The sequence below is a fragment of the Nestor notabilis genome, unplaced genomic scaffold, assembly GCF_000696875.1.
Source record: "Nestor notabilis isolate BGI_N333 unplaced genomic scaffold, ASM69687v1 scaffold616, whole genome shotgun sequence".
NCBI classification, from domain to species: domain Eukaryota; kingdom Metazoa; phylum Chordata; class Aves; order Psittaciformes; family Psittacidae; genus Nestor; species Nestor notabilis.
Window position 1 is genome coordinate 4,560 of NW_009931267.1, and position 25,354 is coordinate 29,913.

Here is a 25,354-nt window from a genome sequence, read left to right on the forward strand (position 1 = left end):
TACATTTTTTGAAGCTGAATGATTGACTTCTCTATCCACTGTGCACTCTGTTTGTGTTATCCTGAAGGCAGGACTCACTGGAGAACAAGACCCTCGGCTATTTTTGACACTGTTTTTGTCTAAGATGACTGACAGTGAAAAGGTGCTTTACTGAACTGTTGGTGGGTTTAGGCCTTATGAAGAAACAGCAGCATGAGCCTGCTTTAGGATATGTACTATTGTCATCACGGCATTGTTTTGCCTTCATAATTCACCCGTCACAGTGTTTACCTGTCAGGGCAGCATTTTCGCAGCTGCTTGCATGGATCCAATAAAGAGGCAGGAGCTAAGTCTGTGTCTTTTTCTGCTGTCCTCCTGTGGTGGGGCAGTGATAATTTGCCAATGTGACCCAGGGGAAATCACACTGTAGCATTGTTTCTGAGACTAAGAAAGCCTCAACAGAGTATTATTATTATTACCAATTTCTTCAGCAGTGGACTGAGTTATCTAGACTTCAGAGCTTTACATATTGCCCTGCATACCTATAAATGAATCTGTAAGTCTATAGACAGAAAGATTTTATCCTTTTTATTTCCTGGCATCACTCAGGAGATACTTCATGTGCCTACAGTTACAAGGTGTTAATTCCAGGGAGGAGGCAGACCAAACAGTATGAGAAATGCATGAGCAATACTTTTCCTGTGGTGGGACTTGAAAAGACAGAAAAGAAGGAGACAGCAGAGAGCCAGCCTGAAACCTGGGAGGACATCCTGCAGCAGGACATGTCAGCAGGATGATTCAGCCTCTCTGACTGTGCCTAGCCCCACCACAGAAGCAGACAGTACAGGTGCTAGTTAGTACATTGTTTTCTGTGACGTTTCCCTATGGATCTGGACTAGCATCGTCGACTCTCATTACAGGCTGCCATGGACACAGGGAAAACCTGAAACAACATGAGGTAGCATGGGGAGACTGATCTCTTTAATTGCACAAAGAAATTAAATTAGCTCCCCTTTCATGCTCTGGTTTTGAAAGAACAGCACACTAAGCTGAAACTTGTTTGGCTTGAACGCAGATTTCACATGTGTACGATTATCCAATGTGTCTTCCAAAGTGGTTTCATTCTTTCTTTTCTTTCTTTTTTTCACCAGAAAGAAACACCACTTGCCAATGCTGCATTTTGGGCTGCAAGAAAAGGAAACCTGGCTCTCCTCCAGCTGCTGATGAACAGTGGGCGAGTAGATGTGGACTGCAAAGACAGCGTATGCACATAATGCACCTACACCCTGGGCACTGATTTTACATCACTTTCCATAGCCCGCTGTGCAGTGGGTCTGGCAGGGATCTAACATGAGGCATTTGAGAGTCTTATGGCACTTAGGGATGATTTAAAACCTTATCTTGTCAGGAAGCAAGTTTGAAGATAAGATAAAATAGCATGATGATTTACATCAGTGGCAAGGGGTTAGGAATCTGCCAGCACTTAAAAATGTATCTTACACAGTTATTTGTGGTGCTGACATTAAAAACATGGATCTTAGCACCTCGGGCTTCTCTTTGCAAGGAAATGTCATTATAGTGATAGATCACAGTGAAGAGTCGACTCAGCTAAGCTCAGGTAGTAATGATTCTGTCAGCTTGCAAAGCTCCTCATAATAAGAAGAACTACTGGCCTCCTAATTGCTCATCCTCCACTCCACCCCCCCCCCCCCCCCCCCCCCCCCCCCACCCCCCCAGTATCTCCTGCACTTGGCACCAAGGCACAAGTTTGACAAGCAAAGAGTAGCCCAGTCACATGGGAGATAGATTTCATGGGGATTTCCTTACTCTAACTGGCATGGGTTGAAATCAGTTTTGAGATTAGAAATGGGGTGAAAACACAGATGCATGTTGCTATTCTGCCTACAGCATATGGAGAGGTACTTGATTGTACCAAGCGGTGGCAAAGAGCAGGGGAAAAAAGAGGTTGAGAAATTCCCAGGTTTCTATTGTTTGGAGTTGTGCCTGACTTACTGAGAGTTGTGTCTGTGTTGTACAGGATTGTTGTTTGCATTTCCAGCCTGAACCGTGAACCTGCCACAACTTCTTTTACTTTGAATACCTTAAAAGTGCAAAAGATTTTCTAAGCCCATTGACTTCAACCTATCTTTTAATTTTCATTTCATTTTTGCCCTGTAGGCAAGTATTTGTCCTGCAGTACTTCTGGAGCTGATGACTGTCATTCTGACAGGGAGGGAAGGATGTTCAGATGGGGCATGAAGTAAACAGGACAGAGATCGAAGTAAAGAAATAAGGTCCATTACTGCTCAATCTTTCTCAAAAGAAGGCTAACTTTAGTCAATAATTTTTACAATGCACTGTAAAATATCCTGACTTATTCGTTATACCAGGCATACACATTTCATAGGCTAAAATATTTTGGTATGATTAAGGCTGCATGCTTCTTTTTTGAAATGTCACACATTCCTTCTTTAAATTGAACTGGTATGTGTGAGTGTTTTAGAGGTTAAGTTTCATCCCTAAGCATGTGGTTTCTGTGAATTGTCTGTACACCACATACATATAGCCAAAATCTTACCTGGTTCACTGGAGTAGTGACATTATGGTGTACTGTGGGAACTTGAACACATATTTCTGATGTGGAAAGTTCTCTCATATAATGTGAAAAGATTACTCTCATCATTTGGATAGGGAATTAGTATTCAAATCACCCAGACCTTGCTCCTGACTATGACTCAGAATTAAGTGACTCAGCTAAGTCACTCAGCTCCTGTGTCTAAGTTTATTCTCCTGGAAATGATGCAAAGATCTTTGGGATTCTCTGATAAAAATGCTGTGTATAAACCAAAAACATTCTTGGTGTTCTTGTTGCACTTATTTTGGGACAACAAGGCAAAATCATTGCATACATATTTGTCAAATAGTCAGGCCTTAGCACCACAGCCAAGTCTGTAATGTTTTTGCTTTAACACCTGCTAATTGCTCAAAGTATTCTTGATATCAAGCTTTAAATGACAGCAAGTTTTTCAATCATCATAAGCTTCTTTCAGCTTTTCAGAAGAGGTGCTGTCTCTTCCAGATGGCCTAATTCATTGTTGGAGGTGTCTGTTGAAGGTATTGACTTGTTTTTCCTTACTCCCAGCTTGGCACAACAGCTCTGATGGTAGCATCTTACTATGGCCACATAGATTGTGTACGCGAATTGGTGTTGCAAGGAGCAGATATCAATCTGCAGAGAGAGGTAGGAGAAGTTCTGCATTCAAACATGGATTAAGTGATCATCGGTTTATTACAAATAAGAAGAGTGTTGTAGTGTTGTCTGTTGCTTTTTTTGCCAACTGTTTCTATGTCATTTGCTGTGCAGTGCATGTATAAACAAGGTCTGTTCTGAGGACAGCAAGGAATCAGATGTCTGGATTTTATAATAGGAAATGAGATGCCAGAGGTACATTTATAAATAATTCATCAAACATTTCCGCACATCTGGTTGGTGAGGGGCAGTTACATCTGAGATGTAACTCCAGGGTTACACCATTTATGCATCTGCAGTTTTACTCATCAGCACAGTAATTCATAGCTTTTGGGATGAGATGTCCTTTACGTTTTGATTTGCAGAATCCAGTCATTAGAATGGAATGGATGCCATTGCTAGGCCGGGGATTGTTTTGGCTCTCTATGCTTTGGAATTTCTGCCTTTTGGTATGAGCCAACTCATCTCTAACAACCCCACAGCTTAATCACCTGTACCTTTCCCTGCAACTCTACTTTGCCTTCAAGGCATCTCTTGCACCATGACATGCTTGCTTGTGTCTGGCTTTGGGAAACTGCCTTCCCCTCGTACTCCGTACAGATGTTTGTAAGGAGTACCTGCAGCAGCTCTGGTCTGTGTGCTGGATATGCAGAAAGCAGAATTGCTCTGGGACAACAACAGTTGTACTGGTCCTAAGAGAAGAGCAGTTTAAGGAGGGCATGCAGTAACATGGGATGGTGGCAGGCAGTGCAGAACAGCAGTATGCTTGTTACTTTAACAAGACAAGCCAATGTTTCTCACTTTCCTTGGTTACCTGGAACCAGAGAATTAATCTCATGCTGACATCTGCAAGTTACTGAGTCAGTGAATGCTGTGTTAAATGATAGAAGTGTCTTTGCACTTACTGGCTTAAACTTGCTCTAACCATGATTGTCAGTGTGTTTCAGTGGGGTCCTATTCCAACAAAACTTGTATTTAAACATGTCCCTTCCCTTAGGTAAACATTGCTTGAAAAGCAGCAGCAAAAGAAAAAGTTGAGAACAGTTTTATGGGGCTGCTCTTGAGTATTGCTCAGGACATACTGATTCAGCAAGCCAATAAAAAGAGAAACCCTGAAATCCTCCAAAATTAGTATATTGCAGAGAAGAAGCAAAAGAGATGAAGTTTAAGACAAATGGCACTGTTTTGAAACTAAATTCAGCCAATAGCAAAACCAGTGCTCTTGTACTCTGAAGGTGTTATGAAGCTTGGGGAAGTGAAAGCCCCAGAAATGTGTCTGGGAAAGGGAGCTCTGAAATCGTGTCAAGAGACCTCTTGTAAAGGCATTGGATACTGGAGCGAATTTCATGTGTAGCTCCTCTTTCCTGCACCTTCTGCATGGGATGAGATAGCCCAAAGTCAAGAAAGCCTCCTTTTCTTTCTCTTTTCCTTTTCCTTTTCCTTTTTCTTTTTTTCTTTTTCTTTTTCTTTTTCTTTTTCTTTTTCTTTTTCTTTTTCTTTTTCTTTTTCTTTTTCTTTTTCTTTTTCTTTTTCTTTTTCTTTTTCTTTTTCTTTTTCTTTTTCTTTTTCTTTTTCTTTTTCTTTTTCTTTTTCTTTTTCTTTTTCTTTTTCTTTTTCTTTTTCTTTTTCTTTTTCTTTTTCTTTTTCTTTTTCTTTTTCTTTTTCTTTTTCTTTTTCTTTTTCTTTTTCTTTTTCTTTTTCTTTTTCTTTTTCTTTTTCTTTTTCTTTTTCTTTTTCTTTTTCTTTTTCTTTTTCTTTTTCTTTTTCTTTTTCTTTTTCTTTTTCCTTCTCTTTTTCCTTCTCTTTTTCTTTCTCTCTTTTTCTTTCTCTTTGCCTTTGCCTTTGCCTTTCTTTTCCTGACAAGGATGACATATGGCAACAGCAGTCACATTTTGTCAGTGGAGAGTCAAGCAAGATGGAGTTCTGCTGTGTCAATAACCACCTCCCTGGTCTTTCCACACCCTGGTCCAAATCCATCCTATGCTTTTATTTGTCTGAGGTGTAATGGCGGGGTAGAATAGGGATTGGTTTCAAATTGGCTGTTCCTCTGTTGTGCAAGACTGTTCTTTCTCACTCCGGGCTTTTTTCCCTACCTGGTGACTGGATAGAAGTTACATAATCCTAAGAAGTCTATATTAGAAACTGTGCAAAAGCCCCTTGTGAAACTTGGATTTTGTTCAAACATGCTGGACAGATTTCTCAGTGCAATACGAATAAAACTGACCTAAGATACCTGGTGTCCTCAGAAGTCCTCAAAATCGTTCTGTCTTTTCAGCTGATATGCAGTGGATTGTGAATACTTTTAAATTTGAAATTTATATACTTCAGTCAAGTGTGTTATGTGTTTGGGGTTTTTTTAATCCATTTTATTCCTTACAGTCAGGTGCAACTCCTCTGTTTTTTGCTGCACAGCAAGGCCACAATGATGTAGTGAAGTTTCTCTTTGAATTTGGAGCCTCCACTGAATTTAGGAATAAAGTAAGATGATGGGTCTGGTTTTGCATGCTGATACATTCTGACAATCCAGGTTGTTTTTTTCTATTCACATGAAAAATGACATGGCGCAGGAGGATGATAAAATAATTTCCTCACTTGAACGTTTTCTGAGTAATATGTGTATTGCAACATATTGTGAAAATATTAACTTGGGACTAGCTTTTGTTACCTAGACTTAATGGCTTAAGTTGGTCAAAGATCAGTCCCTTGATAGTGATAGTTGGTAGTCTTTATTCTCAACCCATCCTACAATACAAGAGGAAAGGGTTATGGTACATGTATGGTAGGATCCCATTTTAGGTGTATATGTACTTCATTTGCACAGACTGGAATTTCATCTATTTTGGGATGTCTCTGGATACTACCATAAGATACATAAGAGTATAATGGCTTCAGTCCTCCCTAAATCCCCATTTACCCATCTGTGCCAAATGAAATACACCTCAGAGCTTCTATTTATTTGTTCAAGTCAGTCCTTTTAGAAAATCTTCTCAGAATAGCCATAAGCACAAATGGCAGAGCCCAGGTTGGTTCATCCCCCATCATGGGGGGAACAACATCAGTTCATCGCTGACATCAGTATATCAGTTCAGTTTCCTTGTCCAAGGCAGTACTAGAACCTCTGCTTTCAGCAAACAGAACCCAACCCAGCATATGTTCATTAAATATTCTTGTCCTTGACATACTGGCCACATTTTGGACCATTCCAATAATCTGGAAGGACACTTGCCACTCACTTACCCTGGGATCCATAGCAATGTGTTTGAAGAAGGAATAATTCTTTATCCCATAGTAACCAATCTTTAAAGATGTTACAGTCTGTGATTTGAATGACTCCCTTGAAATTGTTTGATCTTTCATGACAATACATGATCTTTATGAAGCATGCAAAATATACTGATGTGAGTCAGTAGGGCAGATAAAAGGGACTAAAGATCTAAATTATAAGAAAATATTCCTGCATTCAGCTGCTCCTAATGAATTCAGGCTTTGGACAAATATTCCCCCATATTCCTGGCTGCCTCTTCTGAATTTAGACCTGACATGGCCCATGTGCCAGTCCTAAGTATCTTTTAAGCTGCAGTTTGCTTTTCTTCTCCAGGCGGAGTTTTCTGCCACTTCCAGTTGAGCTGATCGTAATACAATACTAACTCCCAAGGGACATAACATGAAAAACTGGCATGTGAGGTGTACATCAGGCTATTTTCCAGTAGCATCAAACATACCTGTCCAAGCACACCCTCCTTCTCATCACCTCTTCAAGTATTGTATCAATGAGTCACTTCAGCACTCACAGTATGACACAAGCTATAGTGCCTGAAAAAGCCCTTAGAATCTGAACAGAGGATAGCCAAGTTAAATAATCTGTGCAAGATTAAAGTGACACTGGTTTAACAAATTGAGATTAGCTATCATGTCCATGCCCTCTTTACTGAACGGATCTGCTCTCTCTGAACAGTAACATGAGAGCTTTGCTAGATTCATCTTAATTCTGGGACCTATCCTGGAAATTGCCATGTTCATTCTTTAACTCATTCCTTGCTTGAGGACTGCAGCTTTTCTTCTGAAATAAGGATCTAGACACAGGAATCCAAATACTTACACCTTCCAGACTTGGCTTTGGTAACCCTCCAAAGTTCTACACTGTCTTGGTGGGAAACTAGCTTGTACTTTGTGCAGCAGTGTGTACCTGAGCAGGAGGCTCCATTGAGAAGGTGAGCATTGAGAGTATGCATCTTACACTGGCTTTCTAGCATGGTTTTGTATCTGTTCAATTTTCCTGTTTAATAATGTGGTTTTCATAGCTTGGACTTACGCCATCAAACCATCCTTCTGGTAAAAGGTGACTAAGGTAACAGGCTTCTCCATCCCCTCCAAACCCAGAAACAATATAGTTGACAAAATATGCCTTTTCAGGTCAGCCATAAGGCATTTTCTGATTAAAGTGCTCAGCTAGGAGCAGTGCTGGAAAAGATATGGCTGATCCTGGCTGGTTTTGAAGGGCACTGTAATCAATCAATCTACGAAGAAGTTTCTATTATAAATGAAGACATGGAATGGAAATAAGAAAACAAATTGGATGTAATCTACGAAACAGAGAATTTAAAGCAAGGAAATGCAAAGGCCAACATTTTCTTTTTCATGTTACTCTCTGTAAATTGTAATTACTACATTTATTACTCATATACAAGAGCACTGGAGAACTATCTTAATATAGGCATTCAATTCTTGTTACACCTTGTATCATTAGAGTTGGTAAGCACTACATCAGGCAAAGCAAACATTCTAAAACAGTGCAATAAAATAATTAGCAATAATTGCTGATGTTGTAAAGAGAATAAATAGTGAAGGTTATTCTATATATATATTATAAAATACATATTATTCAATAATATTATTCTGCATTGTCCCAGTCTAACACCCCTAGAAGTATGCATCATAAATAGAAGCATGTTCTCTTTCCTTACTCTGAGATGTGTTATAAGCATGTGGGTTCTTACAAGGGTTTGCATGGTGGCATGTTTTCTGAGCAATAGCATATGTTGAATGGTATGCCAAAGGCTATTTTTCAGCAGGTAGTGTTTGCAGATTAGTTTCCCTCCCTTGTATTTCAGAGCTAATAAAATACCATATTAATTCTAAGTTACTTTCAGGCAATGATGATAGAGGTGAAGGAAGAAGTAGGAAAATAGACAGGGAAGTCCTGTCTTACTGGTCTTATTGGGTGCTACTGTTCCAAGCATTTACATGAAAGATTGATATGTGCCACCTGTAGGGAGGACAGACTGTGTGGGGATAACAAAAATGGTTTCAGAAGAAGAATTGCAGACGTAGCTGAGAGAACGGGGAGAACTCACTCTTATCTGAGCTGGAAGGGTTTGCAGTGAAGGATTAATAGAGGCTACACTGTGTCAGTAAAACAGGATATGAGCAAGAAATAAACCTAAGACAATGTGCATTCTCCAGGCTGCACACTAGCCTCTGCCTGCTGCAGAAGGGTGACTGCCCCAGAAGTGCCTCTAAGGTTGCTCATGTGTCCTTGCTCCCACTTGCTTCCCTGCTCTCAGAGTTTCCAAGAGGCTTGCCAATACCAAAGATGCTGCTTCAGCTTTTTATTCATCTCAGCTAAAGCAAAAAAGGAAAGAGGGCATCACATGGCTGAAAGGGATGTCAAAACTCTGTCATTTACTTTTTTTCATTTTTATTCATAACTCATCTGTCTTCTTTATGGCCTATAAAACACTGGGGTCTCCAGATAGAGCTTGCTGGAGGAAAGTGTAAAGTAAAGCAAGCTGGAAGTTTGATATGGGGCAGAAGGGGCTGAATTTTCCTCCTCCTAAGAAACCACAGACCTTTACACTGTTTGACAGTTCCTTGATTTATCTGGGTGCTGTCTTACTGCATGGTCAGTGGAAAAGCTTTCTGGCCTTGACTTCCCTTTCTTATAGAAAAACCTATCTCTTTATCACAGTGGTACCCCTACCCAGAGTGTGCAAATAAATCACAGTCTCTTCTGTTGAATGTATTCAGGTTCATAGGGGACATGCCGTAGAGCAGGTCTTAGATATCAGTTGTCTTCCTGATCAGGAGTCAAATCTTTGGGCCAAGGAGCTGTTACCCAATTCTTTCTGATCGAGTAAATATTTGATACAGGGAGGACAGCTGGAACTAGGGACCACCCAATGCTTTTTTCTGATCCCCAAACTCTAATCAGGGTGATCAAGGAAACTTGGTTGCTCTAGACTGAAAGATCTAAATGGTATATTTTAGGAATGTGTTAGTCTTTCCAAAAATGTATCTGTCTAAAACTGTCCAATGGATTCAGCTGAACACTTGGTTAGGATTGCCTTTTTGAGACACCAGACATGTCCTGCAAGAAGTGTCTTCCTTCTTAAACCTCAGGCTGTACTATTTCCCAAAGGGGGATCACACAGTTGGACTCCCAAGTGTTGGGCTTCAGCTCTGTTGTGCTAACTGTAGTTAGCTTTGCAGGCCTGCCTTTTGTTTGGGACCTGTTATTTGGTTCCTTCCAGAACTTACATTAACAACCAGTCTTCTTAAAATAACAGGATTTTGTTGAGAACACACTAATTTTAGAAAGCAAAAACCAGACCATAAAGCAGTTAACAAACTATTCCCATGTGCAGCTAACTGAGCATATCTACCCTCCATACAGGGAACTTCAATATTTTTAAGCTTCCTAAAATTCATCCTTCCCTGCCTCTCCACAGAAGACCTCCAATCTGGATAGCACAGTTTCTCTTCTGAACTCACTGATGTTTCTCTCTTCATTTGGTTGATGGAAAGAGTCTTCAAAAATGTCTCTGTATTTTGTTTGTAGTCCTTTGATCTGCTAACTTGTTACTCGAGCAAAGGGTCTTTCAGCTGCTTGGAGACAGGAAATAGGTTTCACAAAGCTATTAGCTTTTGCCATTGTCTTTAAGTGTGTATAAGGTGTTTCTTTAATTCAGGAACCTCTGTGATTGCTTTTGTGTTTTGTTTCAGGAGTTCCTATTAAATTAGGATAGTTCAACTTGACAGGAAAGTCTAATGACTCATTGTAGCTATAGAGTAACTTAACTCCACCTACCTGATTACACATTGTATTTACTCAGATAGTTTAGAATTAATATGCAGTTCTTAGATTATCACATGACAGCTTCACATCTGTGACTTTGCTGACTTTCAAGCCTTGTTTGCTTTTCAGTGTCACAGGGAAAGAAGGATGAATATGAGGGTTTGAGAGCAGTTATAGACAGTTCCCGTGGGTTCGTTCAGTCATGTCAGAGCTTGAGTTTTCATGAGGTTATTGTAGGCATGAAGTAGCACTGCAGATTAATAAATTTGATTGGCACTTCCCATCATAAAAAATCCATTTGACCATTCAAGCTCTAACTTCTCTTGTGAATATCTGTCTGTGTGGAAAATTTCAGACAAAACTTTGGAGCTGTTTCAGAGAACAAGGCTGAGGCAAAACACAGTCTTTTGCCCACATTAATAACAGCTCTGGAAACCATTTATCTGAAATACTTTAGACAGCTTATCTTGTGGAGGAGGGGCTTAAGACTGGGAGAAGGCAGACAAGGAGAGAGAAGTCGTCTGGTGAGGATGACCTGGGGTGTGCATCATCTTTGCACGATGGCATGGTGCCATCCCAGGCAGAAGATAAGAACTTCATCTCCATATCAGTGTCAGAAATAATAATTTTTGAGTGGGGCACAGTGCACTTACTTAAGATAGGAAGACCCACGTTTGCTATCTATCTATCTCAGTTGTTTCAGCTGACTTGGTGTCAATTGCCAGTACACTGAGGTGTTTCCCTTCTCGGGTGGCTCCCAATGGAGCATGTCTACAAGCAGGATTTAATGCATGTGCCTAGGTCTCCCTTTAGTGGTGATGTGCAGCAACTATAACTGCCTGGGATTGATCCTACCTGCAGGGATCTCACTTCTTCAGCAGAAGTAATGGGGCTTTTGCTGATGGTCATGAGTTTGGTCTGATTTCAGTCTGGTTAGCTAGTGTGCTTCAAAATGCACCCTCCCTACTCTTCTTCAGGCCAACAATCAATAGGTGAGGCAGGAAATGACAGGGAGTGAGGTTCTGGCTAAAGAAGAATAGATGATCAATAGGCATGGAGCAGGGGAAAGGTGTGCTGTCCTTCAGCAGGTAGAAGAGCTTGGCAGGAGTGCAGGATTTGGCTGTAAAGGGAAGAGACATGGAGGAGTTGTGAAGGAAACAAAACAAAGTTTCTAGTGGGAAGACAGAAGACGAGGAACAAAAAGCAGGACAAAGAGCACTAAAAAAACCCCTGAGGATAAAACAGTTTATAGTGACAGAGCCAAGTTTAAAGATTTGCATGGCAAGACTTGGTATTAAAAGTATGAAACATTCAGCAGCTGCTCACTACAGAACTGCTGTGAGCCAAATTCTGAAAAGCCTTAAAATCTGTTCTTCTTTTTTTATGGTGATGTTCAGTCCAGCACCTGCCCTCTCATCTGTCTGAACCCATTCTTTGCTTTTTCACAGGAAGGTGGTACTGCACTTCTAGCTGCTTGTCAGTACGGGCATGCAAAAGTAGTGGAAACGCTGTTGAAGCATGGTGCCAACATTCACGACCAACTTTATGTGAGTTATTTGACACAGATAATATTGACAACATTGGTGATGGAAGAAATTTGCTGTTGGTTGGACAACAGTGGATGGTCTGACTCCAGCACAGAGAAGCATTTGCCAGATGATGTGGTTTTATAGTACTCTACTTTTCTAAGATGTGAATTTTGTTAACTGTCTGCTTTTCATGATCCTGGGAGAAGTAGTTTGAAATCAGAAAAGATGTTTTGGCTGCCTTTTGATTTGTTGTCTGTATGAAGGATCAAATCTGGATCAGATTTGTGCAATCCAATAGCCTTGAACAAAAGACCATGCCATGTTCTACCATGATTTGCACCGCAGAGAGAAGAGTGAATAGCTATACAGCCCCTGAGGTACTAGAGAATCAGATCATCAGTTTTCTGCTAGAAAGAGTAAAAGTTAAAATATTGGAATCTTTAAATATCTTTAAATTATTTTAAAAAATATCAGTTTAAATTACATTATTTGGTATTTGTGTATCTCTAGCTTGACAGTGTTTTGGGCAGAGGATAGTTAAAATGGCTGAACTGGTGTTGTTTAATTGACTTTTCAAAAAGCTGGATTGAGTAAATGAAGCACTGGATTTAATTGACTCCAACCGAGACACAAAAACATTGAGTTTTTCATCTTTCATCAGAAACAAATGGCAGATTTTCTCTCCACTTCCCAGCACTCATTCCTACCCCAGGGCACTCAAAACTGACAAAGAAGTTGTTCCACGGGGATATACAAGTTTTTCCAGCTTTTTCCATGGGCTTTGGATCTGCATGATGCTGTTGCATTCTTAGCTCCCACAAGCGTGCATGGGAGCTGAGGGCTGGTGACTGCAGCAGCCACTGGGGGCTGTGTCCTGATTTCACAGGGGATCCCCGCCTCTCTGCTGCCATCACCCTGTATTTATAAAGAAAGGTGTTCCACCCTCACTGCTGTGCAAATAGCAGTTGCCTTTCTCATCTGAGGGCAGTGATTCATACCTCTGCATGGTAATCCTGGGGTTTACCACTCGATATAAAAATAGCCATGCTGCCACACCTGCAGACACTTACCTAGAAGTGAAGGCAGTAAAATAGCTTCCTTATTGTGTTTCTTGGAAATGTGCAGTATGTGCAATTGCATTTAGAGATGTATTTCTATTGCTTATAGCCATTGGGCAAAACCAGGCAGAAACTGCTTAATGAAATATGAAACCAGTCTCTTGAAAATGAGTGTTAGCCTGCCTCCTTTTGTGGGACATTGCCAAGTGCCAGCAGACACCTCTTTTGTTTTCCAGGACACTGGTCTTGAAATCAAAGCCAAACATTCTAAATTTGGACCCTGGGGCACTATATTCAGCTCATGCTTCACTAAGTCTGTGCTGAGTTTTGGAGAAAGAAGAGTAGCTGTACAGTATCTCTCAGCAGACAACAGCATTCAGTCCCAACACAGTGAACAGACTTCCACTAAAATGCCCTGTGGTTTGCGATAAGCATATGCATGAGATGGCATGAGATCTGTACTTGCACATCTGAGATGCAGTGAAGGGATGTCTCTATTTAATAAAGTAAGAGTCTCACCTCCTGGGAAAACTTGCCCTAGCACGTTGTGGGCATAAGATGGATAAACACCTGTCCCACCCTCAACGCAGATTTCCACTTCTAGTTGTTTGGAAGGATTATAATGCTGTTTGAAATTTTTTTCATCAAAAAACCTTAATGAAATATGATGTTTAAATTCTTTTCCTAAGGAAGAAATTCCTGTGAAGTCAAATTCTGAGAACATCTGCACATGAAAGACATGTTGAGGAAAAAAATAAAACCCCAGATTAGTTCACAATTTGTTCTTCCACAAGCTTTTGCAAGAAAATGCTGGTGTCTTAGAGGGCTATGAGATAACCTGTCTTACGTGTTCTGCTTTCACATTGTTACAGGTGAAGTGTCTTTAACAAGGTGTGCTAGAGCAGTGGCACAGTAGTTGCTAGGGTGGCCCAGTACTCATTCATTTAACCTCGGTGGCAGACTTCAGTGCTGGAGCCTCCAGTCTTGCAAAGTACTTGAACATGTTTTCACCGTATGTCTCTATAACAGAATACTTACACTTCTTCATGAACATATAAAAGCTAAATGAACCTGTATTGCTATATAGGAATTAATTTCTAGTTATGTAGACCAATGCTTCAATGATCTAGACTCTTAGTATTCCAGAACCAGGATTTAATGTTTGGTTTAATATATGATGGGAGCCAGCACTTGTGCATACTGAATGAAAATGTTACCATGGTTTGTTATGAGCTAGACTGTGGATTTTGGTAATTATTTCCTGAGCATGGCTGCATACCTGCTGCTACACGGCATAATGGCTTAAGAACAAGAACTTGATTCAGTTTGGTTTGGGTTTGTGTGGAAAAATGGCATCATTTCAACAAAGTGTAAGCTGGATGTGTTTGTTCTTAGGATGGAGCTTCTGCAATTTTCCTGGCAGCACAAGGAGGCTATCTGGATGTCATCCGATTGCTGCTTTCTTCAGGAGCAAAGGTTAACCAGCCACGGCAGGTAAGCTCAATAGCTGAGGGCACAACTGGGATCTAATTTTTTACAGTTATGAAACAATAACACTGGAATTTTCTCCAGGCGTCAGATTCCCATGGAGGTATTTCACTGGAAGGCAGACTGTGGGGTCTCACAAGAATGGAGTGGAGGCGGAGAATCACCTCCCTCCACCTGCTGATCATGCTTCTTCTGATGCAGCCCTAATGCTGCAAAAACATACAACCAGTGGTAACCATAAGCATGCAATTAGCTCCTCTGCAGGCAATGGGGCTGCTGTTTCATCATTAAATGATACGTATGAGTTAGATTTGTGGCTGGTTCAGAGGTCCCTGCTAGGAAGCTAAAGGTTAGATCCACCTTGCACCACTGTATGCTGGTGTTAGGTAAGGGTGCAAGAGACTTCCTAGGTGTCAAAGTATTTATGGAATACATAGCATACATGGTGTAGTGATAAAAATAAAAGTTCTCTTGGTTTCCAAAAAAGGGTTCCTTAATTGTTCAGCTGTTTCTTGACTCTAAAATCAGTGCTTAAACAGCACATTTAAGATGCTGCTTTGAGTCACCAAATGTGGGAATTGCACAGCTAGAAGGGGGGGAGTGAGCTTTACTCCCAGCATGTAGGAATGTCTCGTTAGAGACAGGTTCCCAGGAATCTTTGCCTGCTTTGAGAGAGCCTCCCGTGTGGTCTGCTGAAACCCTGCAGGCAAGGTAGCTGTTCTGGTTCTTCACTGCATATTTTAAATTGATGGGATAAGGTCTTGTCCTTGCAATCAGTCGTGTATGTCTGCCAGGTGGCTGTGATCACTGACTTGCGGCAACTGAAAAATAAGCAGGCAAGAGCAAACGAATGTGAAAAATCTAATAACAGTGGACAGCGTGGCATGTGACAAGCTTTGTCAGGTATTTTCAGTATTTCCTTTTACCTACAACCAAAATCCTGACAAATCATAGCCTGGCAGCAGATTGATCTGTATAACTTCTGCTGCATCTGTAGGTCTGCGTAGACTCCTTGTTTGTTGCCCCTGTAGTGTAAGGAAACTGGATTAGTATTTTATGTGCTCAGACTAATGTAATTTTCCTGCTGCCCCTTCCTGCACCTCTCCAGCACTAGGGCTGTGCTGGCAGCTACTCCCTGGACTGATGCCTTAGCTGCTCCTAGGCTTCCTCCACACTGTCTCCCAAAATCAAGATTAAAAAATGTTAAAGGCTGTTAATTAGCACAGTCTAAAAGATCAGTGGGGTAGGACAGACCAAGGTGCGCATTAATAACCTTTTGAGCTGGTCAAAATAAAGTTGGGGAGCCTTACATTTAACTGAACCAAGTTGCCATAAAAACTGCATCCTACTAACCATAATTATAACATGCCAGCTAATTCTTCTGGCAATATTTTTTTAGTTCTCTAATCCAATTTCTACAACAGAATGTTTCATGAGGCATTTTTAAATCTTAGTTGAGGCAAAGACTTGACTCTGTGTGAATGTGCCTCCTGGCTCTGTTTCATCTCTGGCAGGATGGGCTTACTTTGCTTCAGGGTACTTCCGATCCCTGCTAAGATTATGCCTGGGTAAGTCTGTGGCATTTGTATTTGGGCCCACTGTAATTTGAAACATTTCCTTAACAAACGGAACATTTTTACTGTTTAATTAGTAAAGTAATGGTTGGATGGACTTTGGTCTCTCACCAACAAACAAATTTGTACTTTGTTCGATGGTGGCACATTGGTCATGAGGAATGTATCTCTAGACGGGGCAGTTTCGATGCCAGATGACTCTTACCATCACCTACAAGCTACATTGCTCTCACTGCTGTAGGAAACTTTTCTAAGCAACATAACATTGAATACAGCTGCAAAGTGGCAGCTGTGAGTTCATGCTTCTCCTTCCTCATGGTGTCCAAGTTTTCCTCTCTACCTTGCAAATCTGGGGGCTTAATTCATGTGCCTGAGTGCTTGCATCTGCCTTCTCAGTCTCCTCCTGCTGCTGTAGTGGGTACCATTTCGTCTTCAGCCTCATGTCCCATCTCCCAGTCCCACAGGGGTGCTCATGACACCATAGAGCACCTTGGATGGCATTGGCTGTCCATGTGCAGGCCCTTCAGTTCAGCTCTCACAAGACTTAATAGTGAAGCTTCCTGGCAAGTTTCTTTCCTGACAGTGTATTTTCTCTTGGATTTTAGCCACCCTCTGTTCTTCCTAACATTGCAGAGCTGGGTAGGAATTCCTTTGTCATCTTTTTGTCTAGACAGAGCTGGGGGCAGTGTCTGAAGCCTGGTGTGGGAGGTGTTTCTTTGCTTTTTCAACTCAAAACAAAGCGAGAAGATTATTTGCCAATAATTTTTACACTGTTTTGGCAGCCTGTGTCCTAGCAGGCTCTAGTCTGACTGGCTAAGCAGGTTCCAAATACTCTGAAATTAACATTTTTTTTCTTAACACATGATATGCAATTACACATATGTGTAAGCCAGTAAACCTATAGAGAGTATAGACTTCAGACAAGCAAGTAATTTGCTGTTAGCAAGAATTCAGATGGTGTAGTGGTGTGAGTAGATTGATGGGCGGAACAGTGGAGGAGATGATCCTGAGTAACCTGAGAGTAGGGGCTCTCTGTACCTGGAAGTCCTTACTGGGTATGTGAGGGGTATTTCACTTCCCACCCTAGTCTGGCCCTTTCTAAAACTCCAAGCCACAAGCATACGTTGAGATTCAAATCTGCAAGGCAAGTGAGGGTGGTGAGGCACTGGAATAGGTTGCCCAAGGAAGTTGTGAATGCTCCAACCCTGGAGGTGTTTAAGGCCAGGCTGGACAGAGCCTTGGGCGACATAGTTTAGTGCGGGGTGCCCCTACTCGTGGCAGGGGGGTTGGAACTAGATGATCTTAAGGTCCTTTCCAACCCTAACTATTCTATGATTCTGTGATTCTATGATTAGTTAATGGGTCAGAGAAAGAGCATTGGAAATTTTGGTTAGAGTATGTTCAGAACCTCTTGCTGCTGGATATAACGAGATGTAGTCCATGTATACTAGCTTGTAATCAAATACAGAAATATGCACAGCTTAAAATCATACGGAGAATTTAACATTGTTCTAGGAATGTAATGGTTTACAGTCTGCTGGGTGGGCAGAGGGACAAGGAAAGGAAAACAGTTTTTGAACTGTGTCTTTCACTATTCTTACTTTCTTTCTGATTTGTCTCTAAGCCCTAATGTCAGTTTAGGCAGGAATTCTCACGTGACCTTTTAGTACAATGTAATATCTCTTTTGCACCATATATCAATATGAAAATGGACATTAATTAATTTACTCTATATAAATTTTATACACAAAATTTAATATGCATAAAACGTAATATGCATAAATCTTCATATTAGATGCTGTTTGCTTAAGAGGGAAAAGCTAAGAAGGGTCAGTATGAGCACACCATCAACTTCATCATCATTCTTCTCTTCAGGCTAGATCCTCCAAGACATTCTTTCTCACAATGTCATTTTGCCTCTAGCCTATAGCTGAGATACTGAGGTTGATGTTGCCCAGCACTTCTGTTCCTTTTCATTTATACACGAATATATCAATTGTTCTTACAAACTTCACTGTAAGAAAAAAAAAAGCTGATATGTTCTCCATACTGTACTTGTGCTTGCATTTCTTGTATAAACAGAAGCGTGGATTTTCACAGCATTGGTTCTTTATGCAGATTCAATCGTGTGGGCAAATTCAACTGCTCTCAGATATTTTCCAAGTTTTACAGGCTTTTTCAGTGCCCCTATTGCTATTTACTAGAGTCCTCTGGTGGGGGGAGGTTAGGAAAATATGAAGGGTCAGCTTACGGCAGGGAAAATGCTATGAACTGGAGAGGGACAGTTTTTGCCATCACACTAACATCACATATACTGTATACAAGAGAGCCTTTGTTATGTTTGAATCACAAAGAATACTCATTGTATTAACAGAATACATACTAGAATGAGGTCAGTCACTAATTTTAATTAATTAATCTATAGAGAAATGATACAAGAGTGGGCAAAGATCCTGTTCTTCATTTGAGAAGAGTGAGTATCTCAGGATGTGCATTTGCTCCTTCTCGGAATCAAAAAAAGGGAAGTTCAGAATATCCTATCAAAGGAAGAAGTAACTTTTCTGTTTTCTTCGAAAGGATTAAGTCACTAGCCCATAGGAAGCAGAGAACTCATGCAACAATGGTGTTTTGGACTGCATGAGCAAGTCATATGAATCTTCAGCTGGCACTAAGGAGAGAGATTTCTTCTTTAATTAAGGTAGAAATACCTTATTTAAAGTAGAAGTTGTTTTCTCCTGAAACTTCTCATTAAGGCTCTTTTGGAAACCTCAGTATATTTTGTCTTCCTTTTTCCTGCCAAGTCTTCAGGCTGCTGTGGGTGGTGAGGGGAACTGGCAAGTGCTGAAGGCAGAAGCAGGCACCCTGCTACGCAAGGCCTCACTTCTATGTTAAAGTCCATACAGGCAAAGCCTTTTGTTAAGGGCTCACAAGAATCAGTTTGGCACCACATAACTGCTGGAGTCCTGTAGTCTGGAGAATCAAGCCATTTAGGAGCAAAAGGAGGAAAAGATATAAAACTAAATTCTAATTGCAGCAAGAAACATTTCTAGTGCTTCAATTCACTTTTGCCTTTGGGATGAAAATCAATCACAAAGTTTAGCTTATTCTGAATGTGCATTTATTTTCTGAAGTTTTCTGCTCAAGTAATGATTGCATAGGACAATTTTTCCAAAACAGACTATTTAATGCTGGATTCCTTGGTAGTTTTCTTGTTTTCTAGTGGAGTTCTTGAACATAAAATTTGTGAAACACTCACCATCAGTGTAAGGCAGGATGTTTTTAGCAGATTCGCTGAGGATAGGTAACATAACTTAATATTGAAAGCTGGTGATCATCTTACATTGCTCCTTAACTTCTACAACCAACCTCTACTCCATATGTACAGAGACCCAGCTGCAGAATCTCCCCATGCATGCTGAGATTTACCTGTGTCATCATTCTGTCACATCTAGCCACCTAGATTTCAAAGTACACAGGATACCTTTGGCCTTTACATTTCAGACTTCCACATACATTCTAGGTACAGCTGGTAAGACAAAGAGGCTTTTAACTGTTCAAACAGTAATGCATGTTTCAGGCCAACTATGCAAGAGAAAGCAGCTAAGAACTCCACAACTGGAGAAGTTTTGTTTTGACTTACTACACCGAGCTCCCATGTGCTTCTGGAAGCAAATCTACATATATCTTTCTGTGATGAGAGATTTAATTGGGTAATTGAAGTACATCCAATCCAGTAGGCAGACTTAGGTGGTAAAATACCAGGGAGCGCAGGGTCTCAAGTGAAACCATTAACAGTCTCTCTTACTCTATTTGCAGGATGGGACAGCTCCCTTGTGGATTGCATCGCAGATGGGTCACAGTGAAGTGGTGCGAGTAATGCTGCTCCGTGGAGCTGAGCGAGATGCTGCCCGGGATGTGAGTAGCATTTCTTCCTGTGCTCTGTCTGCAGCTTAACACCTCCTAGCTTTTTCTGATGCTGCAAGTCTGCCTGGTGTCCCCAGAGTCTGCCCTGTTTGCCAGGTTGTAAAGTCCCACCATGGGCTCCCTTTTTCCCATTGCATCTGGGACAGCTTCCTGGAGGGACCTTCTGGAATAAGGAAATGGAAATGCGTGTATAAAGATGATCTATAGTGTCACCGGTTCATTTTACCCTGCAGTTTTCATCTGCCAAAGGAACAATCCTCCTGATGTTCTAAAACCAGCAGCATATGCTGTGGAGGTGTCTCCTCAAAAAAGATGAGCAGAGAAGACCCTCCTCTCAGAGGTGTGGGGGAAAGCTGGTGTTTCCCTTTAGCCAAGGGGAATGCAGGCGAAGCTTTGGTAACAACTGAACTGACCTTCCTCTCTCCTTCAAAGGATGGTACAACTGCTTTACTGAAGGCTGCCATTAAGGGGTACAATAATGTGATAGAAGAGTTGCTGAAATTCTCCCCCACTCTTGGCCTGCTGAAGGTTAGTAGTGAAACACATGGATTTTTAGGCAGAAACTCAAGAAGGCAGAGGGTCTGATAAAAGACCTGACATTTATGACTATGACAGTGGAGGACAATAAGGAGCTTGAGCCCCCAAAAAATCAAGAGAAAATTAAATTATCTTATTTAGCCTTTAATGCCACACACAAATTAATCTTTTCAAACAAAATTGTGAATTTGATTTGTGGAATAAGGAAGCACGTTGTGTCATAGAAGGAATTTTCCTGCTTTTCATCATTTGATTTTATTTCTGCTGTAAATGGATTGCTCTTAACAGTGAAGTTCTTAGCACTGTATGTGGCCTTCTATTGCATTTTGTCAGCAAAAAAGTATTGTAAGAGATCTGTTGTGAGCAAATTCTCTACTTGTTTTTGTTTTCCTCTGAAGTCATAATGTGACTTGAAAAATAACATATTTGGAAGCTACTTTTTAATAGTTTATCTAGTTATATGTATCTATAAATCACATACTTTGATAGCCTCTGTGCGTGCAACATTGGCAGTTTTGATGTACTTGAAAATCCAGGTGGCATTAACTTAGTTGTTAATTAGAAGTATGAAATAGCTTCCACACCTACTTGAACTGTCAGTTTGCAGCCATGAGCAAAAGGACAGCCATAAAAAAAATCCCCATTCAGCTGTCTGACTCTGAGACCATTAATCATCAGAGAAAGAAGATAAAGTGCACAGATGGTTTCCATTACTGCTTGCACTTCTGTTTCACTTGCTAATGGCTGGTTTTGCCAGAGAGAAGCAAGTGCTGTGTCCATTTCACCTCTAATCTATTGACAAGGGAAATTTTTAAAAGGAAATACTGCTGCGGTGAAGTGAATTTGACTCTCATTTTTATTAAAGCATTTAAAATCACCTCCTCCATAGCCCGCTAGCCTACCCAGCACCCTGTCTAAATCAGACCCTGTACTTTTAATGACCTAATATCTTCTGTGTTACCTCTTTCTTGTTCATAGGTTTGTTCTTTGCAAACATTTGTGTTTCACTGCCTTTTGCTTTCTTCCCATGCACAGTACAAACATCTCCCTTGGTGTTTTCTAGAATGGGACCTCTGCTCTCCACGCGGCCGTCCTGAGTGGCAATGTGAGGACAGTGGCACTGCTCCTTGAAGCAGGAGCAGACCCATGCCTGAGGAACAAGGTACATCCTGGCACACTATCCTGGGCAAGGAGCAGGTAGAAAGCACTGAGCAGTGGAGCCATGTGTGCCATGGAGGCAGTAGCAGCCCATGTTTCTGTGTTAGCCCATGGTTGCCTCCTGTTCCTCTCCTGAAGCATCCCTGTTTAGTCCATTCATTTCTGTATATGGGCATCTATAAGGGTTCTGGGCAGTGCCACTGGTGATGTTGGTTCTTGTGAAGCAGTATCAGTCTGAGAATATCCAAACCATGTACTCATTCACTCAAGCACCACAAATCGTTAACTATAACTACTCATGGGCTAGCTAGGTTGCATTTCAGGAAAAAAACCCATGTGTTACTGTTCTCCTAAATCGTAAGTTACAGCATATCTCCCTATGCTTGTGTAAGAACAATATTACTGCAGCAAAAGAAATGCATATCTGGGTGCCTCTGATGAGAAAACTTGGTTAAAATTCAGCACATTGCTAATACAAGAAAAATATCCTAAATCACATGCATTTTTACCGTATCTTACTGTAAATCTGTTCATTTAGTGAAATAGTTTCATATTCTTTTTATGACAGCAACTTTTCTGCAGAAAAAAAATGGTCTTGTTTTTTGTCTGTAGAGTGTTTTAACATCACATGTTTGATAACTTGCACGAAAATGTCTTTCTCTGACTTGTGTTTATAAACTATTTTTCTCTAGTATGTGAGATCTAGCTGGGTTTGCTGAGCTGTGCATGGGCGGCCTGGTGTTTACTTCTTGTTTATGACTGCATGAATGACAGTTTGTAATACAAGTAATCCAGCACATACCTTCTAAATGTTTCAGTAATGTAATATAAAATCTGTGCATGTTATTTCTGTATCATTCCGCTTGATGGCAGCAGAGTTAACGACTCTCATACAGTAGTTAGCATAAATAAGCATTTTGTTTTGCCACTATCACCCAAACAACGCACAAGATTTTTCTGCAACTGATGGTGATTTGCAGAAGAAGGGTGTGCAGTATAAGGAAGTCTGTGGCTATAACCTCTCCTACCGATTTTTTTTTTTAAGGACATGCAATTTGGCACAACAGAGTACATTTGCAGGACAGAATTACTGATTTTCAGAAGTAGCTTCATTATAAATATATTATGTTATTAATTTTGTATTCAATACACACAGAAGACGAAACTCTGATGTTCTATTACCAATCCTATAGAATAGCACAGATTATTTCATAGCAATTAGAGTATTCTCTTGGATCTTTATGGACTTCTTTTGGACTTTGGTACTTAAAGACCTGCCTTATCTCTCCAAAAAAAACCAGTACTTCTGTGGCAGAAGCATAAGGAGCCCAAGGGATACCATTTAGCCTGGACAGGCAGCACAAAATAAGCAGACCACTCAAATCCCACACTGGGATTATTTTGAAGACTTAAGAGGGAGTTGCACACTGAAAGGTGATTTCTTAAGATATCTCCAGCAGTGGTGGGACAACACTGGAATAAACATGTCATTATAATGCCCAGTACCATCTTCTCTAGAATTGAATGCTTTTAAACCATGTTTCGGAAATACTTGTTCATTTCTGCTAACCCCAAGGGTTTTTTTCTTCCAGGCAAATGAACTTCCAGAAGAACTAACAAAAAATGAACGCATCCTCCGACTCCTCCGTATGAAGGAAAAGCAAGGGAAAAGCTAATGCAGCCCTGTAGCAAACATGGTTTGACAGAGATGCATCCTGACCACAGCAGCATAACTGTAAACCTAGGTTGCCCAAGAAGGGCTTGTGGGAATAGTTTGCAGAACTGATTAGCCTCTCCAGTACACGCTCCCTGAACGCATGAGGCCCTTGCCATGGGGTCACCATGGGCTAGGACCTCTGCCTGGCATCGCTGAACGCAGGACTGCGACGAGCAGGGGTTGGCCTGGGAGCTGCGTTTGCACTGCAGCCCCACGGTGCTGCTGCCCTCCCTTTGCTGACAGTGCTAGCTCAGACCATTCCTCTCTACCTCCAAGTGCCACACGGGGCTAGAGGTGAGATCTCACCTGTGACATCCCAACAGAAAAAGTCCTCCTGCCAGCCCAGTGCTTTGATAACACTTTGGCTACTACATGAAGCTCCATAAAAAATGATTCAGAGAGTTACAAATGATGCCAAAAACTACCAACCAAACAATAAGCAGGGAGATGTCCTCCTCAGTTGTAGCATCTTGATCTGTCAATCTGTCCAGCAACAGGAACACAGCAGAGCAGTTAATAGCTTTTTGCAATGTGTACACAGTGCCATGGAGATCCATCCCTAACCCTGCTGTCTACGTACATGGACAGGGGAGGACCAGTTACTGAGCAAACCAACCAGGACATATCATTCACTGGTGCAAGTCCATCAGAAATTCAACTGTCGGGCACAACAGCACAGATGCTGTACAAGTGATATATGTATACATACGTTCTGCATGTGCATCTGTATGTGACACTATGGTTTAGTACCCACAGCTACTATGCAATGCACTTGTTCCCCGGGTCTGTGAAAGGAGTTAAGGGAGAAGTGCACAGTGTACAGGTGTTTCAGCAGCTGTGCGAGGGTTACACATAGCCACATGCAAACAGGCCCACTAATTGATGCAGGCATGGAAAACAAACTCTCAACAGCAATTTTGGCCTTCGTTGTGGTTGGGACACTTAGACACGCTACTAGTGCTTGTGTGGGGAAGGCAGTGCAAATTGTAGATGGTTTGTGAAGAGCTATGCTTTAACCATGTTGCTGAAAGATACCCCATTAAACCACACTAAACCCCAGTCATTTTTGTAGTATAAAGAGTGTGTACTACACCCTGTTAGCCAAAACAAAAAATGAAATTAGAGTTTATTTTACAGTGAGTTCAGGTATAAAGATAGCTCAGTGCATAAATCCAGGCACTTCATCTGCCTTCAAACCTTGACAAATTACTGAAAAATTGCTTTAAAAGCTGAAGACAGAGAAGATTGTAAAGAAACCAAATATTCCCTGCTTAAGAGACATCTGCCTAGGATTCAGCTGAACTGTTGCACTTTTGCTTCAGTGAGTTAAAAAAAAATCATTATTTTAGCAAGCCAGAACAAACTAATATAATTTACTTGGTGCAAATTAGCCATATGCATCACCAATTATAAAGTTGGGGTTTTTTGTAAGTTACCTAAGAAGTCTGGGTTCTGGTGAAGAGAACAGAAGTGGGTGTACCTTTGCTTGCAAGCTGTAATTGCTATTCAATTTATATTCAACATTAGAAAGGAAAGCTTTAATTTTTCCAACAATATAAAAAGACACCAGAGAAATCTATTTGTTTAGGTAATTCATGCTGCTGTATTTTTAAATTAAAATAATGTTGTGCCTAACAGAAACTTGCAGATGAACTGGTACAGAACCAAAGAATTATGCAAGATGCTTTAAGCATGACTGTATCCAGGGTAAGTTCTGCAAAAGACTAAAAAATACTGTATATGCAGAAATCTCAAGAGCCTTATTGGGAGCTTAAATTTCACAGCGTCACATGGGACTGGACTCTAGCTTCTTTTAACAAGCAACACTGGAGAGGATGGGTTTATTCAGAGCCCCCAGTGGGTTGAAGAAGAACATACTGTTTTGGAGAATGCTAGAGGGACTCTAGGCAGCCCAGCCTCAATATTGACCTTTCTCCCTAAAGTTTCCTCAGATCAACAGATGGGAACAACCACACTCTTATGATGAAAAGCCCTTTCACAATTGTAAAGGAGGAGGATAATCGTCAGAAGGTCTTCAGTAGTCATGGTGGGTGAGCAAAATATA

General features: G+C 40.9%; 1 protein-coding gene across 1 annotated transcript; it reads left to right on the forward strand.

Annotated features, from left to right (window-relative positions):
• Nucleotides 1-1,093: 1,093 nt before the first annotated feature.
• Nucleotides 1,094-23,248, forward strand: ANKRD29 (ankyrin repeat domain 29; the record flags this gene model as incomplete). Its single annotated transcript, XM_010015799.1, has 9 exons — nt 1,094-1,241; nt 3,122-3,220; nt 5,609-5,707; nt 11,753-11,851; nt 14,287-14,385; nt 19,770-19,868; nt 20,310-20,405; nt 21,478-21,576; nt 23,165-23,248. Coding segments are annotated over 9 exons (922 nt in total), but the record flags the coding sequence as incomplete, so codon positions are not given.
• Between the last annotated feature and the right edge of the window lie 2,106 nt (nt 23,249-25,354).